Below are 19,664 nucleotides of genomic sequence, written 5' to 3'. Positions count from 1 at the left end.
TTCCAAACTTCTAAGCAATAGAAATTGGCTCCATTAGCCTGAATATTAATCATCTGGGCTTCAAAGGTGCAATAAAGGTCAGATTAGAGGAAGGGAAAAACAGGCGATTGCCCAGGACCCGCCACGAGGGGGGCTCCACTTCCACACCAGACCCTCCCAGCAGCAAAACATTCACTGCCATATATTACCTATAGATGGCGCTACGTTCAGCTCTGATTTCTTGGGGGAAGGGGGGTGGGAATCGTATCGGTCAGTGGCCGCCTGGTGCCTGGTGTCTTCAGTTTCTGGATGGTGTCTGATATCTTATGGTGTCTGGTGCAGGTATAACATCAGTCAGCTGGAGGAGTGGCTTCGGGGCAAGAACCTGCACAACAGCGGAGCCGCCCAGACCATGGAGCCGCTGATCCATGCAGCACAACTCCTGCAGCTGAAGAAGAAGACGCAGGAGGATTCGGAGGCCATCTGCTCCCTGTGCACTGCTCTCACCACGCAGCAGGTGAGGAGGTGGGGGGGGATCACCGGTGATGGCGATTACCTCCGGCCACCACGCGTGCAATAATAACTGTTCGTAACGATTAATTCTGCAGTTTTTATAGACTTTGTGTATCCATTTCTCATGGTTTCAAGATCTCTGATTGCTGCCAGTGAATTGGAGCTGAGGACGGATGCATGGCTCTTTAGAGGACACCTCTATGATGACTGTACTGTAACGAGCCCTGCACCCGTGTGATCATTCCGCCATTTTTTATGGCTTCAATGTATCTGAACTAAAAAAGGTGAAGCAACTTTGAAAATCACATGAATTAAGCATTTCCTGCTATCTTATGTATACAGCTCCTTTGCAGTCCTATGCGCTTCCATGGTTACAGACTACAATCGAGCCCCTGTGTAGTCTGATCTGGAAGTCAGGTGTCACTCCTCGTATTCCTTCTTGTTGATGACCTGTAGATGGCAGCAGAGGGGACAGACAGCACAGACTACACTGGGTCTGTTCCCATGGAGTCATATAGGTCTGCCTAGGAGCTGTAGACACAAAACGGCAGCAGATTTTTAATCAAAGTTGTTTCACTTTTTTAATTTAGATGAAAAAAATCTACATTCCCATCTCAGACACTGATGGTGTATCGCTAGGATAAGCCATCAATGTCAGATAGGTGGAAGTCCCACCTCTGGGACCCACTAGTAACTGCAGAAGTAAAGGGAGACCATCTGAGCATGAGAAGCCACCCTCCGTTCACCGCTATGGGAGCTACGAAAATAGATGAGCATGCTTGCCCGCCTATTTTCAGAGCTCCCATAGCCATGAATGGGGAGGAGAGCATGCCACGCATGCGCAGTGAGCTTCTGGACATAGGTGCTGGTCCCACCTTTGAGATCCGCTCTTATCTGACATTGATGTCATATCCTAGCGATACGCCATCAGCGTCTGAGATGGAAACACCCCTTTAATGCCGATTGAGGTTTATCCCAAGAAGCAACAAACCAGATCCGTGCTGACTCGTTACGGTGTATTGTGCGTGTCCTCGACCAGAACTGAACTCCCATTATTTTTTTTTATTCCCGTAACAGATAGTAAAAATTCTGAACCTGTACACGCCGGTCAATGAGTTTGAGGAACGCGTGACGGTCGCTTTTATTAGAAGTATTCAGGTGAGTCGTAAATCTCGGGGCATAAGATTCATCTTATAGATAACAGGGGAGGCAAGGATCGGACATGTTGGATTTCATCATGCAGAGATGAGCACCTGCCAGAGCCTTCTCCCGGGCCCTACTACAGTACACATGCATGCTCAGCCCAGCTGAATGCATATCTGTTTGGGTAGGTTGGGGGGGAGATTGCCGTCACATGTACAGGTCCTTCTCAAAAAATTAGCATATTGTGATAAAGTTCATTATTTTCTGTAATGTACTGATAAACATTAGACTTTCATATATTTTAGATTCATTACACACCAACTGAAGTAGTTCAAGCCTTTTATTGTTTTAATATTGATGATTTTGGCATACAGCTCATGAAAAGCCAAATTTCCTATCTCAAAAAATTAGCATATCATGAAAAGGTTCTCTAAACGAGCTATTAACCTAATCATCTGAATCAACTAATTTACTCTAAACACCTGCAAAAGATTCCTGAGGCTTTTAAAAACTCCCAGCCTGGTTCATTACTCCAAACCGCAATCATGGGTAAGACTGCCGACCTGACTGCTGTCCAGAATGCCATCATTGACACCCTCAAGCAAGAGGGTAAGACACAGAAAGAAATTTCTGAACGAATAGGCTGTTCCCAGAGTGCTGTATCAAGGCACCTCAGTGGGAAGTCTGTGGGAGGAAAAAGTGTGGCAGAAAACGCTGCACAACGAGAAGAGGTGACCGGACCCTGAGGAAGATTGTGGAGAAGGACCGATTCCAGACCTTGGGGGACCTGCGGAAGCAGTGGACTGAGTCTGGAGTAGAAACATCCAGAGCCACCGTGTACAGGCGTGTGCAGGAAATGGGCTACAGGTGCCGCATTCCCCAGGTCAAGCCACTTTTGAACCAGAAACAGCGGCACAAGCGCCTGACCTGGGCTACAGAGAAGCAGCACTGGACTGTTGCATGTCATTCGGAAATCAAGGTGCCAGAGTCTGGAGGAAGACTGGGGAGAGGGAAATGCCAAAATGCCTGAAGTCCAGTGTCAAGTACCCACAGTCAGTGGTGGTCTGGGGTGCCATGTCAGCTGCTGGTGTTGGTCCACTGTGTTTTATCAAGGGCAGGGCCAATGCAGCTAGCTGTCAGGAGATTTTGGAGCACTTCATGCTTCCATCTGCTGAAAAGCTTTATGGAGATGAAGATTTCACTTTTTAGCACGACCTGGCACCTGCTCACAGTGCCAAAACCACTGGTAAATGGTTTACTGACCATGGTATTACTGTGCTCAATTGGCCTGCCAACTCTCCTGACCTGAACCCAATAGAGAATCTGTGGGATATTGGGAAGAGAAAGTTGAGAGACGCGAGACCCAACACTCTGGATGAGCTTAAGGCCGCTATCGAAGCATCCTGGGCCTCCATAACACCTCAGCAGTGCCACAGGCTGATTGCCTCCATGCCACTCCGCATTGAAGCATCCTGGGCCTCCATAACACCTCAGCAGTGCCACAGGCTGATTGCCTCCATGCCACGCCGCATTGAAGCCGTCATTTCTGCAAAAGGATTCCCGACCAAGTATTGAGTGCATAACTGAACATAATTATTTGAAGGTTGACTTTTTTTGTATTAAAAACACTTTTCTTTTATTGGTCGGATGAAATATGCTAATTTTTTGAGATGGGAAATTTGGGTTTTCATGAGCTGTATGCCAAAATCATCAATATTAAAACAATAAAAGGCTTGAACTACTTCAGTTGGCGTGTAATGAATCTAACATATATGAAAGTCTAATGTTTATCAGTACATTACAGAAAATAATGAACTTTATCACAATATGCTAATTTTTTGAGAAGGACCTGTATATGGCCAGCCTTGGACTGACTCTTGTGATGATTGAAGCCACCACTCCCTCACAGAAGAGCCTTGAGGCCAAACTACATAGAAAAATATCTATTCAACCAGTGACGCTGCTTTGAGTGTCTCAGTGCTAATATAAATATGCTAATGAGAATAGATGGTGGCCCCTCCCCTCCGTCACTCTTGTCAGCCAATAAGCAGTGCAGTATATATAGCCCTTACCAGTCTTCAAGAAGTGCCCCTTTTTTTTTAACTCTTAAAGGGGTATTCCAGTTTTTGCAAAGATTGTGTTAGATTTGTAAGGGGTTAAATGTAATTTGAAGGGGTTGACTCACAGGAAATCCCTTTTATATGAAAGCCCAAGACACAACTGATTTCGCCAGGAGACATTCCCTGTAGCTTCTTAATTCCCTGCAGCAGCCACTACTGGTGAGATGTAGTATTACATGATGCCGCTTGTTAGTGGTTTTCTGCTGTGGTTATACAGGGGGGTCCTGGGACCCCTAATAGTGCATATGGCAAGAGTCTTTCTCATCTATCATGGGGCGGGCCTGTTCTTTTTATGCCCGCCATATGCTCCTAGTTTTCACCAGATTGATGGGAATACAGAAGCAGACCTAAAACTGTCCCCATGCCTGAGGTGCCCTAGCTGCAGCCTGGATTTCTTTAAAGCGTACCAGAGTTTTCTAAAATGTTTGCATAATGGCTGTGTTTCCTTTGTACAATCATAACTGCGAGGGAAAAGGTCTTTTTTTGGGCTTCCCTAATGTTTCTTTCAGCCATATTATTCCCTGCTTCAGCTGCACAGCTAGATGCATTTCACTCAGAAGCGGGTACATATACCTTCTGTGAAATCTGCCAGCATTATACTGCTGTGACATCCTTTCCCTTAATTCCCACTATGTTTATTTGCAGCACTGGAGCTCACAGAACAGGGGAGATCACCCTTACAGACAAAAATGACGCTCCTATAGTCTTCAAAAGTTGTGTAGAAGCAGTTATTTTATGAGGCTCACGATCTCAACTAGCTCTGAAGCGCCCCCCCCCTTCCCCCTTCCTCTAAGCCGTCTTCTGAGTCTCTGTTACCAGGGACAGATCTTGCCTGACAACAGGCAATGGACAGCAAATTAGGTGGAAGTGAGCCCCCTAGTGGCCATGACTTTACAGCTTTTTTTCAGGTGGATGTAGGCAGATTTTTTAAATGAAGTGATTTAGAAATTTTCTAGTTACACCATTCTTCTTCAAATGCAGTGAAATTGTTTGATAGTACAGTGACACTTCAAAACTAAATTTATTAAAGGGAACCTGTCACCGGGCTTTTGTGTATAGAGCTGAGGACATGGGTTGCTAGATGGTCGCTAGCACATCCGCAATATCCAGTCCCCATAGCTCTGTGTGCTTTTATTGTGTAAAAAAAAAGGATTTGATACATATGCAAATTAACCAGAGATGAGTCCTGACCCTGAGCGCACAGAGCTATGGGGACTGGGTATTGCGGATGTGCTAGCGGCCATCTAGCAACCCATGTCCTCAGCTCTATACACAAAATCCCGGTGACAGGTTCCCTTTAAGAATTAATTTTGTTTCTTTTAATTTTTTTTTTTATATATCAATAATGTTATATTTTTTATTTTCAGGCCCAGTTACAGGACCGAAAAGACCCTCCCCAGCTGCTGCTAGACTCCAAGTACATGTTCCCGGTTTTATTCCCCTTTAACCCGTCATCAATCACCATGGACACTATTCATATACCCGACATCCTCAACCTCAACTTCCTCAACAAAGTTTGAAAAGACAATTTTTATTTTTATCAAAATTCTAATCCAAGAAAAAAATATATATAAATATATAGATATGAAAAATCCCAGGACCAAGACACCACATCCTAAGGACTCCCGCAGATGCTGATTTTATTTTATTTTATTCTTTTGCAAAGAAAATTTAACTATTTTTTATTTTAAAGAAAGAAAATCCTGTAAAAACGATAGAAAATGTTTACACTTTGCTGTGATCCTGGAAGGAGACACTTCTGTTTTTATAAGTAACCTCCGGCGTCGGCCTCACTGTTTCAAATCAGAGACTATAAATGGACGGTCCACTGCTCTGCTCTTTGTACCGCTCGATGTTAGGCTGTCATGTGGCGATATTATTTATGGGAGGCAGGACAGTATTTCTGGTGACACACAGAATTAAATTATATGAGATTTTGATGTAAATATATATTAGAGATTTAACGTAACAGTCACAGATGTAGCAGAGCTGAGTTTATCGTTTTGCCGCAACTCATGGTGAGAACACAACGTTATCTGTTCGTACACATTATCATCTACAGCATTATGTTAAAGGAGTTGTCCCACAAAAAATATATTCTACATTTTTCAAACCAGCACCTGGATCGGAATACTTTTTGTAATTGCATGTAATTAAAAATTTCGGATGGACACTGAAATCTGTATAGCGCCACCTGCTGTCTGCTCTTTTCCTAATTTCTCTGTCCTGCTCACTGAGATGGAAGCACAGGCTCAGTTCCATCTTTCAACTGCCCCCAGCTGCAGCAGAAAGAACACACCCCTGAGAAAGTGCATGCTCCCTGGGCCACCAGCTTGATATAAATCTAGAAGAGCAATGAAGGAGGAGATCTCTGGATCCACGCCAAGTACAAGGCTGGTTCTAAGTTTGTTAGAAAGAGATTGTCGTGTAGTAAATTTTATTTTTTTACATTGATCATGGGATAACCCCTTTAAAGCTGTTGTCCACTTTAGAACATCCATTTCTTATTAGGGAATTCTGAGTTAAAGGGAATCTGTGAGTAGTTTTGACCATGTGAAACTGCTGACAGCACTAGCAAGGGGGCTGAGGAGAGCAGTATAAACATACCTTTTGTAGAGCTGTTCTCATCAGGAGTAGTGTGAATATGAAGTTTTTTTTTTGCCGGGTTCTGCTCCTGCAAGTGCCCAGGAGGCGGAGCTTTACTGGAAAGTGCCCTCTGCATTGAACTGCTTCCCAGCCCCTCTCCTCTGAGTGACAACTGTTATGGTCTTCTGGTTGGATGCTACACCTCAGAACAGAGGGGGAGGATCCATGAAGCTACTTAGTGCAGACATCACTTCACAGTGAAGGCCCTGCTCGGGGCATTTGCAGGAGCATAATCTGTAAGCATAAAACTTCATATTCACACTACTCCTGATAATAAAAGCTCCACAAAAGGTATGTTTAACTGCTCTCCCCAGTCTGTAATATTGCTGTTAGCCGTGTAGCCTGGTGAAAACTGCTGACAGACTCAGGGATCCTCTGTCCAGAATCCTCACCTCTTGGCCTTAGTGGAGACCAGATACTAAGAGCGTCTCTTACTCTGGAGGACCTGCCCTGTCCTGCATTTACTGCTGGGTTTCCCCACGGATTACAGAAAAGTGCTGAGAGCTAGAGCAAGAGGACACTTTGTGATCAAGTGATTCTTCAAACAAGTAGGAATTGCCCAAAGAGGCAGAATTTTTGCAACCATTTTCATTACTCCAATGCATCTAAAAAGGAGCAACTTTTCAATGATCTTGATATTACCATTTTGTATATACAACTTGTAACCCACTGTTTCCATGGTTACAGACTACAAACATACCCTGTGTGTAGTCTGATCCTGTAGTCATACTGCATTGCTTCTGCTCCCTTTTCTTGATAACCTACAGAAAGTAGGAGAGATATGGAAGAGAGTACCACATGTCATCAGGTTCAGGATACACGTGGTTTGATTGTAGTCTAATAAGTCTGCATGGAAGCTGTATAAAAAAAATGGAGGTGATTTTTAGCCAAGGCTATTTGCAAAGTTACTCAATCCCCTTTCCCCACAGTATTGGAGCAATAAAAATTATTGTAAAATTGTACATATGTGCTCCAGAGAGGAATTACCTGTGTGGGACAGAAAGTATTTGTCTGTAACAGGAAGTAGTTCTGTATGGGACAGGAAGTAGTTATGTGTGGGACAGGAAGTAGCTGTGTGTGGGACAGGAAGTAGCTGTGTGTGGGATAGGACGTACAGTAGCTGTCTGGTGGCTATCTTTGTCAGACATATAGGGGGAGATTTATCAAACTGGTGTAAAGTAGAACTGGCTTAGTTGTCCATAGCGACCGATCAGATTCCACCTTTCATTTTCTAAAGGACCATGAAAAATGAAAGCTGGAATCTGATTGGTTGCTATGGGCAACTAAGCCAGTTCTACTTTACAGCAGTTTGATAAATTTCGCCCATTAGCTCTCCTAGAGCTGCCTTTCCTCCACCCTTCCTCTCTGTTTTTCATTTCGAGTAGTCATAGTGAGAGAACCCTCCCCGATTCCTCACACTGGGCGGAGACATACTGGATTCAATCTCTACCATCATGGCGGATGTGTCAGACACATCAGAGCCTTCACCCTCGTAGCCCATGAGGTTACAAAAATTTGGGTTCATTTATTTTAAAAATTAAGAAACAAGGAATGCTGGAAAATATAATTTAGCAGTGACTGAGAAGAAGTAGCTGACTTCTAAGATGAAATCACTTTGAACAGAAATTAATTTCGAAAGGGAATGAGTAGGAGACTCAGACCTCAAACAGTTTGTGCTGGAAATACATGTTAAATGCCAAATTTATCTCTGTTACATCTGTACATGTGTGAACGTGTCACCTCTGTATTGTGTAGAATAGCATCAGGCCTACTATAATATACTGTATTATATAATTGTCTATAGGCAGCCTAGGTGGGCGAGACATTTTCTTGGACCTCCTGAGCAGTGACCATTGTTTTTCATTCTGAGATGCTGATACTGGAAAAATACCTTGCGAGATATCAAGAATTATCAAACCCTTGTGCAGCCTAATCTTTGTCTGTCTCTACATTTAAAAAAATTGAAAACTCTTTGGACTGGATCACTAGATACCCCCTCCTACACTTTCCTTGGAAGAAGACTATAGTCTCCGTTTTAGGGACCAGGGTGTCATAACTGTGCCTCCTGCAACCCTGCTCCAAGCACGATACTCAAGTAGAGCATGACTACTGGTTCTTGGTTATGGAATCCATTTTAGCAGCTAAAAAATAGGGTTGCCACCTTCAAGCTGGCTAAAAATGGGGTGTAGCTTCATGTGAAGACCTTTTCTTATCTAAGATACCTGGGGTCCAGGGTAGTGAGAGGGTTAATACCAACATCCCTAGTGTTTTAATGTCTGTAAAGGATTAATTCCAGCTTCCCTGTTGGTCTAGGTACTAAAGGGGTAAATACCAAAATTTATTGTGGTGTAGGGCACCAAAGTAATTAATGTAGGCATCCCCGGTGGGGTAGGGCAGGAATGGGGTAAGTTTAGACATACATAGTGCTGTCATTTTGTGAAAGAGTTAATGTCAGCATCCCTGGTGGTCTAGAGCAGGGAAGGGGTTAGTGTAATCATCCCTGGTGGTCTAGGGCAGTAAGGGGGTGATATCTTCATCTCTTGTGGTCTAGGGCGGTAATGGGTTAATATCAGCATCCTTGGTGGTCTACAGCAGGAAAGGGTTTAACATAAGCATCTCAGGGGGTGAACCAGTTGTGGCTGTAGATTGACTTTAAAGGGTAAATCCATCCAAAATATATGTTTTTTATTATAGAGATGTCTCAATAGATCACATCATGGAGTCTTTAAGTACCCAAACCCCTTTGGCACCTCTTGGAGAAGCTGTTGAACAGATTTGAAGGTTTTAGGGAGGCCCCTTCATTCTGCAAATTGTTGGTGGTCCAGAGTCATGGACTACATAGGTAATCTTCTGACACATATCTAGACACTTCCCCTCTAAATACTACCGACCGATCACTTTCAGTCCTGTACAGAGTTAAGCACTCCACTTTCTTTCATGCCATCAACCTGAAGTGATCCACAGATCTCCCCTGGTACCGGGGATATAAATTCTATTTATGATGCGATTTTACTTTTATATAAATCTTTAGAATAACTTTTGACAGTTACTATATGCCCAGATGATGTATTTCTTCAGAACTAGATGACTACCCGTGTCTACATGGCAGCGACCCAATGGGAGGGATTTATCAGTGGGCACATATGCCATTCTCGACCACCATGTCTAATGGGACTCTGCCGCTCCTTTTGAATCGTGTGTTGGAAGAGCTTCATGGTTGTACCCAGTGCAACACACATACTGTGCCCATTGTGTCCAGAACATGCCAAACATGATGGATTGTAGCAAGGTTCAACTTCAACCTTGTCAGTGGATTTCCACTAAAGTATGGGTTTATCTCTTATTGTAGGTGTCCCTGGTGGTCTAGAGCAGTAAAGGGAATAATGTAGCCATTCCTGGTGGTCTACAGCAGTAAAGGGATTAATGTAGGCATCCCTGGTGGTCAAGGGAAGTGAAGGGATTAATGTAGGTATCCCTGGTGGTCAAGGGCAGTGAGGGGATTAATGTAGACACCCCTGGTGGTCTTGTGTGGTAAAAAAAAGTTAATGTCTGAAGGAGGAGCCACTTGAATTACACAAAAGTAGCTTTCTGCGCCAAAACAAACTGTCCGGATTGTGGTGGGGCACCAATTTTTGAACAGCGTGGCCATACCGTCATATTGTACCCTGTGAGTAGCTGAGATTTGTTTCCACACTGTGTGTTACTATGTGAATCTTGTGTTCAGGCAGGGATATCACGAGGCGTCCTCTATGTACAATGCACTGTAATATACACGAGGAAATGTATATAATGTCCCCATGTCTTATAAGTAGCAGGAATGCACAGGATGTAAAAGGACAAATAAATTCTCTATGTTTTATTCATAAAGCTCGGAATTATTTGTGTATTTCCATCTACAGACAAACAGAATGTAATTATGTGGCCCCACAGTGACCCTTGGAATAGGGGCCCCACTGTACCCTGACCTGTGCTGTGAAGAGTGTATGGTCATTTCAGTTTCTAAGCAATCTTACATTCCGGTGTCGTCTCCTTTTCTACTCCTTCCCATCCACGCAGCTTTCCTTAGGGCATGTTCACACTGTGGAAATTTCCTGTGGATTCAAATGCCCATTCCACAAAATCCGCTTGTATGCCACCTCCATTGTTTTCAATAGGAACCCCGCCATCATCCAAAAAAAGAAATGACAAGTCCCTTCTTGCTCCAGAATCCATGTGGAAACCTTTTATGGCAATGGGCAGTCAGAACATGCGCCAAATGTGCGAAGAGGCCTCGGCCTGGTGTGGATAACCCAAACTATTGGTGAGTAGGTAGAGGACGCACGTGTAAATCTGAGGTGTTTTGATTTTTTTTTCTGTCCATTTGGGGGAACATATCATTGGAGATCTGTAGCGGGCAGGTGCATAGTAATTACTGGGGGCATTATAACTAGTGGGGCATACTAACTACAGGGGCACTGCTGGGGGCATTATAACTAGTTTCTTCTTCACAGAAGTTTGGGTTTGGGTTAGGTGTTCTGTCGATTGTATTATTTTCCCTTATAACATGGTTATAAGGGAAAATAATTGCATTCTGAATACAGAATGCATAGTACAATAGGGCTGGAGGGGTTAAATTTTTTTTAAAAAAAATGTAACTCTCCTTAATCCACTTGATCGTGCAGCCAGCATCTCTTCTGTCTTCTTTTTTCAGGACCTGGGTAAAGGACCTGTGGTGACGTCACTGCACTCATCACATGGTCAATCACATGATCTTTTTTACCATGGTGATGGATCATGTGATGAGCGCAGTGATGTCATCACAGGTCCTTTACCTGGGTCCTGAAGAAAGAAGACAGAAGAGAAGCCGGACTGCGCGATCAAGTGGATTAAAGGGACACTGACAGGCCCAATTAGCATATTTAGGTATATATATGTCAGTACAGGTCTTCTAAAGTCTATTAAAATCATCTAAGTATCCCCACTGTCCACCTTATAAATACCGAAATATAAAGTTTTATAACCTGCTTGTCCGGTCACCAATCTGCCCAAGGGGCGGCGTTTCATGTCAAAATGCGCCCAGCTAGCCACTCCCAACTGCCGTTCTGAAGCCCCGCCCAGCTCATCAATATTCACTTAGCTGGGCGGCGGCTACAACTCTCCCGACTCAAGTGCCCGGCGCATGCGTATAAAGCAGGGGCTGCAGCGCTCTGTACGCAGGCGCGATGTGACCCCGGCCGGGCGCATGCGCTGAAGATTGGACGGAGGACGTGCCCAGAGGATTGAATGGGCCATGCGCAGGATCGTGAGTCGGGAGAGTTGTAGCCGCTGCCCAGCGAAGTGAATATTGATGAGTTGGGCGGGGCTTCAGAACGGCAGTTGGGAGCGGCTGGCTGGGCGCATTTTGACATGAAACGCCGCCCCTTGGGCAGATTGGTGACCGGACAAGCAGGTTATAAAACTTTATATTTCGGTATTTATAAGGTGGACAGGGGGGATACTTAGATGCTTTTAATAGACTTTAGAAGACCTGTACTGACATATATATACCTAAGGGCTCTTTCACACTTCCAGCATAGAGTTCCGTCGTCGGGGCTCTATGCCGGAAGAATCCTGATCAGTTTTATCCTAATGCATTCTGAATGGAGTGAAATCCGTTCAGGATGCATCAGGATGTCTCCAGTTCCGGAACGGAACGTTTTTTGGCCGGAGAAAATACCGCAGCATGCTGCGCTTTTTGCTCCGGCCAAAAATCCTGAAGACTTGCCGCAAGGCCGGATCCGGAATGAATGCCCATTGAAAGGCATTGATCCGGATCCGGCCTTAAGCTAAACGTCGTTTCGGCGCATTGCCGGATGCGACGTTTAGCTTTTTCTCAATGGTTACCATGGCTGCCGGGACGCTAAAGTCCTGGCAGCCATGGTAAAGTGTAGCGGGGAGCGGGGGAGCAGCATACTCACCATCCGTGCGGCTCCAGAGTGACGTCAGGGCGCCCCACGCGCATGGATGACGTGATCGCATGCCACATCATCCATGCGCATGCGGCGCTCTGACGCCATTCTGGAGCGCCCCGGGAGCCGCACGGACTGTAAGTATGCAGCTCCCCGCTCCTACTATGGCAACCAGGACTTTAATAGCGTCCTGGGTGTCATAGTAACACTGAAAGCATTTTGAAGACGGATCCGTCTTCAAATGCTTTCCGTACACTTGCGTTTTTCCGGATCCGGCGTGTAATTCCGGCAAGTGGAGTACACGACGGATCCGGACAACGCAAGTGTGAAAGAGGCCTTAATATGCTAATTGGGCCTGTCAGTGTCCCATTAAGGTGAGTTAAATTTATATATTTTTTTTTTAACCCCTCCAGCCCTATTGTACTATGCATTCTGTATTAAGAATGCTATTATTTTCCCTTATAACCATGTTATAAGGGAAAATAATAATGATCGGGGGCACAGTGTAGCGGTATACTGTATATTGTGTGGCACAGTGTAGCGGTATACTGTATATTGTGTGGCACAGTGTAGCGGTATACTGTATATAGTGGGGCACAGTGTAGCGGTATACTGTATATTGTGTGGCACAGTGTAGCGGTATACTGTATATTGTGTGGCACAGTGTAGCGGTATACTGTATATTGTGTGGCACAGTGTAGCGGTATACTGTATATTGTGTGGCACAGTGTAGCGGTATACTGTATATAGTGGGGCACAGTGTAGCGGTATACTGTATATAGTGGGGCACAGTGTAGCGGTATACTGTATATAGTGGGGCACAGTGTAGCGGTATACTGTATATAGTGGGGCACAGTGTAGCGGTATACTGTATATTGTGTGGCACAGTGTAGCGGTATACTGTATATTGTGTGGCACAGTGTAGGGGTATACTGTGTATTGTGTGGCACAGTGTAGCGGTATACTGTATATTGTGTGGCACAGTGTAGAGGTATACTGTGTATTGTGTGGCACGGTGTAGAGGTATACTGTATATTGTGTGGCACAGTGTAGAGGTATACTGTGTATTGTGTGGCACGGTGTAGAGGTATACTGTGTATTGTGTGGCACGGTGTAGAGGTATACTGTATATTGAGTGGCACAGTGTAGCGGTATACTGTATATTGCGTGGCACAGTGTAGAGGTATACTGTATATTGCGGGGCACAGTGTAGAGGTATACTGTATATTGCGGGGCACAGTGTAGAGGTATACTGTATATTGTGTGGCACAGTGTAGCGGTATACTGTATATTGTGTGGCACAGTGTAGAGGTATACTGTATATTGCGGGGCACAGTGTAGAGGTATACTGTACATTGTGTGGCACAGTGTAGAGGTATACTGTACATTGTGTGGCACAGTGTAGCGGTATACTGTATATTGTGTGGCACAGTGTAGAGGTATACTGTATATTGTGGGGCACAGTGTAGCGGTATACTGTATATTGTGGGGCACAGTGTAGCGGTATACTGTATATTGTGGGGCACAGTGTAGCGGTATACTGTATATTGTGTGGCACAGTGTAGCGGTATATTGTATATTGTGTCCCAAAAGAAAGAAAGATGGTCCAGCTTCACTGAAAAATACTTGAGGCTTTATTCAATCCCGTGCAGATAAAAACTAACATACAGCAATGCAGAAAATCGACCGGTTTCGGATCACTGTAGATGCGGATCCTTAGTCATGATGTGCATCAGTGGGAAGTGAGGTCGAGACTAAATAGTGAACCACCAACCGGGTACAGGACACACCTCCTGATGACATCCTTCACAGATAAAATGCATAGTAATTACAACATGCCAAAAAACATAGAAAAGTAAGATAAAATGTACAAATTGCAATGATAAAAAAGAAGAAGAGTAAACATATTAGTAATGTAGAATAGTATCATGACGCCTATTCAGTCCTGATGGTATCCGTGAGCCTAATTTGAAAATCCAAAAGCACTCACGATTGAGCAACTTTTTCTTGTGATCACCGCCTCTGTTTGGTCTGTTAACCCTTTCCACTCCTTGTACTGACATGCTGTCTGTATTACCATCATGAACCGCAGCAAAATGCAGACTAGCGGCAGAAACATTTTTTATTTTAGCATGAGGTACATCAGAGATGTGATGGCAAATTCGAATTTTTAAACAGTTGGATGTGCACCCGACGTACTGTAAATTACACAGAGAGCATGTTATGCAGTATACCACATATGTGGTGTTGCAATTGATGTATTGCTGAATAGTATGAGTGGTGTGGTTACTTGTAGACACAATATGCGAGCCCATCCTCATATATGAGCAACATGTACATCTTTTATGCCCACATTTAAAATTACCTATGTTTCTCAGCCAAGTAGGCTGGGAGCCAGGTTTATCCTGGTATAGAGAGGGGCTCACCATATTTGCTAAAGTAACAGCACGTCGGGCAACACATCGAACACCGCTTTTCACAACGTCACCCCACGCTTGGTCATATTTGAGGAGATGAAGATGTCTTTTGACAATATTACATATTTGTGAATATTCACAACTATAACTCGTGGAGAAATTAACTTGCTTCTCTTTATGACCAAGCCTGGGCGTTTTGTTGGGGAAAATTAAATTATCCCAAGACATGGTAGAAACCATATTTTTTGATCGGTTTAAAAGTCTGCTGGGATAATTCCTGGCTAGGAGACGAGTGGTTCACTATTTAGTCTCGACCTCACTTCCCACTGATGCACATCATGACTAAGGATCCGCATCTACAGTGATCCGAAACCGGTCGATTTTCTGCATTGCTGTATGTTGGTTTTTATCTGCACGGGATTGATTAAAGCCTCAAGTATTTTTCAGTGAAGCTGGACCATCTTTCTTTCTTTTGGGATCCGTTGTGCGCCCAAGGTTCAGGGCGAGGTCCTGGCTTCCTGTGGAAGAGCGCGGCATTTTCCAGTTTTGCTCCATAGACTGTATATTGTGTGGTACAGTGTAGCGGTATACTGTACATTGTGAGGCACAGTGTAGCGGTATACTGTATATTGTGTGGTACAGTGTAGCGGTATACTGTATATTGTGTGGTACAGTGTAGCGGTATACTGTATATTGTGTGGCACAGTGTAGCGGTATACTGTATATTGTGTGGTACAGTGTAGCGGTATACTGTATATTGTGTGGCACAGTGTAGAGGTATACTGTATATTGTGGGACACAGTGTACAGGTATACTGTATATTGTGTGGCACAGTGTAGAGGTATACTGTATATTTGGGGGCACAGTGTAGAGGTATACTGTATATTGTGGGGCACAGTGTAGAGGTATACTGTATATTGTGTGGCACAGTGTAGAGGTATACTGTATATTGTGTGGCACAGTGTAGAGGTATACAGTATATTGTGGGGCACAGTGTAGAGGTATACTGTATATTGTGGGGCACAGTGTAGAGGTATACTGTATATTGTGTGGCACAGTGTAGCGGTATACTGTACATTGTGAGGCACAGTGTAGCGGTATACTGTATATTGTGTGGTACAGTGTAGCGGTATATTGTGTGGCACAGTGTAGCGGTATACTGTATATTGTGTGGTACAGTGTAGCGGTATACTGTATATTGTGTGGCACAGTGTAGAGGTATACTGTATATTGTGGGGCACGGTGTAGCGGTATACTGTATATTGTGTGGCACAGTGTAGCGGTATACTGTATATTGTGGGGCACAGTGTAGAGGTATACTGTATATTGTGGGGCACAGTGTAGAGGTATACTGTATATTGTGGGGCACAGTGTAGAGGTATACTGTATATTGTGGGGCACAGTGTAGAGGTATACTGTATATTGTGGGGCACAGTGTAGAGGTATACTGTATATTGTGTGGCACAGTGTAGCGGTATACTGTATATTGTGGGGCACAGTGTAGAGGTATACTGTATATTGTGGGGCACAGTGTAGAGGTATACTGTATATTGTGTGGCACAGTGTAGCGGTATACTGTATATTGTGGGGCACAGTGTAGCGGTATACTGTATATTGTGGGGCACAGTGTAGAGGTATACTGTATATTGTGTGGCACAGTGTAGAGGTATACTGTGTATTGTGTGGCACAGTGTAGCGGTATACTGTATATTGTGTGGCACAGTGTAGAGGTATACTGTATATTGTGGGGCACAGTGTAGAGGTATACTGTATATTGTGTGGCACAGTGTAGAGGTATACTGTATATTATGGGGCACAGTGTAGAGGTATACTGTATATTGTGTGGCACAGTGTAGAGGTATACTGTATATTGTGTGGCACAGTGTAGAGGTATACTGTATATTGTGGGGCACAGTGTAGAGGTATACTGTATATTGTGTGGCACAGTGTAGAGGTATACTGTATATTGTGTGGCACAGTGTAGCGGTATACTGTATATTGTGTGGCACAGTGTAGAGGTATACTGTATATTGTGTGGCACAGTGTAGCGGTATACTGTATATTGTGTGGCACAGTGTAGAGGTATACTGTATATTGTGTGGCACAGTGTATACTATATGTGTATAACATAAACATACGCCACATGAAAACTTACAATTACTTGGCTTGGTCCTTGGGGATCTCGGACGCCACTTCCACACTTGGCCGGGGGCTCGGCGGAGCTGATGTGTTTTATCCTAATGAGAAAGATTTCATAATAAGGATTTGGAGAAGGGGCAGAGGGATAGCAGAGCAGGGAGAGGCTGGTGCTGCTACTAGGGGGTCATACCATGGGGGGTAATAAAGCCCACCATAATGCCCCCCCCCCTAGTAGAAATAATTCTCCTTATAATGTGCAAAACATACCCCCTTGTAATGCCCCCAGTTGAGATAATGTGCCGATATAAAATACCCCTTCTTTTTAGCCTCAGTAGATGCCCCTATAGTGCCACCCAATAATGTGCCAGTAATAAGTGCCCCAATAGATGCCCCCCAATCATGTGCCAGTAAGATGTGCCCCCATAGATGCACCCTAATCATATGCCAGTAAGATGTGCCCCATAGATGCCCCCTATAATGTGCCAGTAGCCCCCTTATGTGTCAGTCGCCTCCTATCATGTGCCAGTAGCCCCCCATATGTGCCAGTAGCCTCCTATCATGTGCCAGAAGCCCCCTTATGTGCCAGTAGTCCCCCTTATGTGTCAGTAGCCCCCTATCATGTGCCAGTAGTCCCCCTTATGTGCCAGTAGCCCCCATATCATGTGCCAGTAGTCCCCCTTATGTGCCAGTAGCCCCCCATATCATGTGCCAGTAGTCCCCCTTATGTCTGTGCCAGTAGCCCCCCTTATGTGCCAGCAGCTCCCCCTATGTGCCAGTATTGTAATTTGTACATACATATATATATATATATATATATATATATATATATATATATACAGTACAGACCAAAAGTTTGGACACACCTTCTCATTCAAAGAGTTTTCTTTATTTTCATGACTATGAAAATTGTAGATTCACACTGAAGGCATCAAAACTATGAATTAACACATGTGGAATTATATACATAACAAAAAAGTGTAAAACAACTGAAAATATGTCATATTCTAGGTTCTTCAAAGTAGCCACCTTTTGCTTTGATTACTGCTTTGCACACTCTTGGCATTCTCTTGATGAGCTTCAAGAGGTAGTCACCTGAAATGGTTTTCACTTCACAGGTGTGCCCTGTCAGGTTTAATAAGTGGGATTTCTTGCCTTATAAATGGGGTTGGGACCATCAGTTGCGTTGTCGAGAAGTCAGGTGGATACACAGCTGATAGTCCTACTGAATAGACTGTTAGAATTTGTATTATGGCAAGAAAAAAGCAGCTAAGTAAAGAAAAACGAGTGGCCATCATTACTTTAAGAAATGAAGGTCAGTCAGTCCGAAAAATTGGAAAAACTTTGAAAGTGTCCCCAAGTGCAGTCACAAAAACCATCAAGTGCTACAAAGAAACTGGCTCACATGCGGACCGCCCCAGGAAAGGAAGACCAAGAGTCACCTCTGCTGCGGAGGATAAGTTCATCCGAGTCACCAGCCTCAGAAATCGCAGGTTAACAGCAGCTCAGATTAGAGACCAGGTCAATGCCACACAGAGTTCTAGCAGCAGACACATCTCTAGAACAACTGTTAAGAGGAGACTGTGTGAATCAGGCCTTCGTGGTAGAATATCTGCTAGGAAACCACTGCTAAGGACAGGCAACAAGCAGAAGAGACTTGTTTGGGCTAAAGAACACAAGGAATGGACATTAGACCAGTGGAAATCTGTGCTTTGGTCTGATGAGTCCAAATTTGAGATCTTTGGTTCCAACCACCGTGTCTTTGTGCGACGCAGAAAAGGTGAACGGATGGACTCTACATGCCTGGTTCCCACCGTGAAGCATGGAGGAGGAGGTGTGATGGTGTGGGGGTGCTTTGCTGGTGACACTGTTGGGGATTTATTCAAAATTGAAGGCATACTGAACCAGCATGGCTACCACAGCATCTTGCAGCGGCATGCTATTCCATCCGGTTTGCGTTTAGTTGGACCATCATTTATTTTTCAACAGGACAATGACCCCAAACACACCTCCAGGCTGTGTAAGGGCTATTTGACCATGAAGGAGAGTGATGGGGTGCTGCGCCAGATGACCTGGCCTCCAGAGCCACCGGACCTGAATCCAATCGAGATGGTTTGGGGTGAGCTGGACCGCAGAGTGAAGGCAAAAGGGCCAACAAGTGCTAAGCATCTCTGGGAACTCCTTCAAGACTGTTGGAAGACCATTTCAGGTGACTACCTCTTGAAGCTCATCAAGAGAATGCCAAGAGTGTGCAAAGCAGTAATCAAAGCAAAAGGTGGCTACTTTGAAGAACCTAGAATATGACATATTTTCAGTTGTTTCACACTTTTTTGTTATGTATATAATTCCACATGTGTTAATTCATAGTTTTGATGCCTTCATAGTCATGAAAATAAAGAAAACTCTTTGAATGAGAAGGTGTGTCCAAACTTTTGGTCTGTACTGTATATATATATATATATATATATATATATATATACGTATACTTACCTCCTCCAGCGATGCGATGCAGGCCTCTTCCGGCCTGTGTCCCTCGCTGGCTCAGGCGGCGCGATGACGTAATCGCGCCGCCTGCATCGGCCTCTGATAGGCTGCCAGCACTAGGCCGGCAGCCTATCAGAGGAACAGGGAGGGGACACCCCTCTCCCTCCCATGCCGCAGCACAGTCATCTGTATCGCTGTCCTGAGGACGGCGATACAGATGACTATGGAGATGAGTGAGTGCTTCCACACTGGAAGCGCAGCGCTCATCTCCTGCTGTGCCCTGCCGGCGCCCCCCTTCT

The 19,664-nt window shown here is 44.5% G+C and overlaps 1 protein-coding gene across 1 annotated transcript in view; it reads left to right on the top strand.

The window, feature by feature from the left end:
• MYO5B (myosin VB) overlaps window positions 1-5,938 on the top strand; it is a gene marked incomplete at its 5' end in the record, with an annotated part of 109,728 nt that extends 103,790 nt beyond the window's left edge. Inside the window, 3 exon segments of the mRNA XM_044283447.1 lie at window positions 322-496; window positions 1,570-1,650; window positions 5,123-5,938. Coding sequence (XP_044139382.1) covers window positions 322-496; window positions 1,570-1,650; window positions 5,123-5,275 — 409 coding nt within the window.
• Window positions 5,939-19,664: the final 13,726 nt, after the last annotated feature.

This window comes from Bufo gargarizans, chromosome 1, assembly GCF_014858855.1.
Source record: "Bufo gargarizans isolate SCDJY-AF-19 chromosome 1, ASM1485885v1, whole genome shotgun sequence".
NCBI classification, from domain to species: Eukaryota; Metazoa; Chordata; class Amphibia; order Anura; family Bufonidae; genus Bufo; species Bufo gargarizans.
The sequence above is the reverse complement of the archived record's forward strand: the minus strand, read 5'-3'. Positions and strand labels throughout refer to the sequence as shown.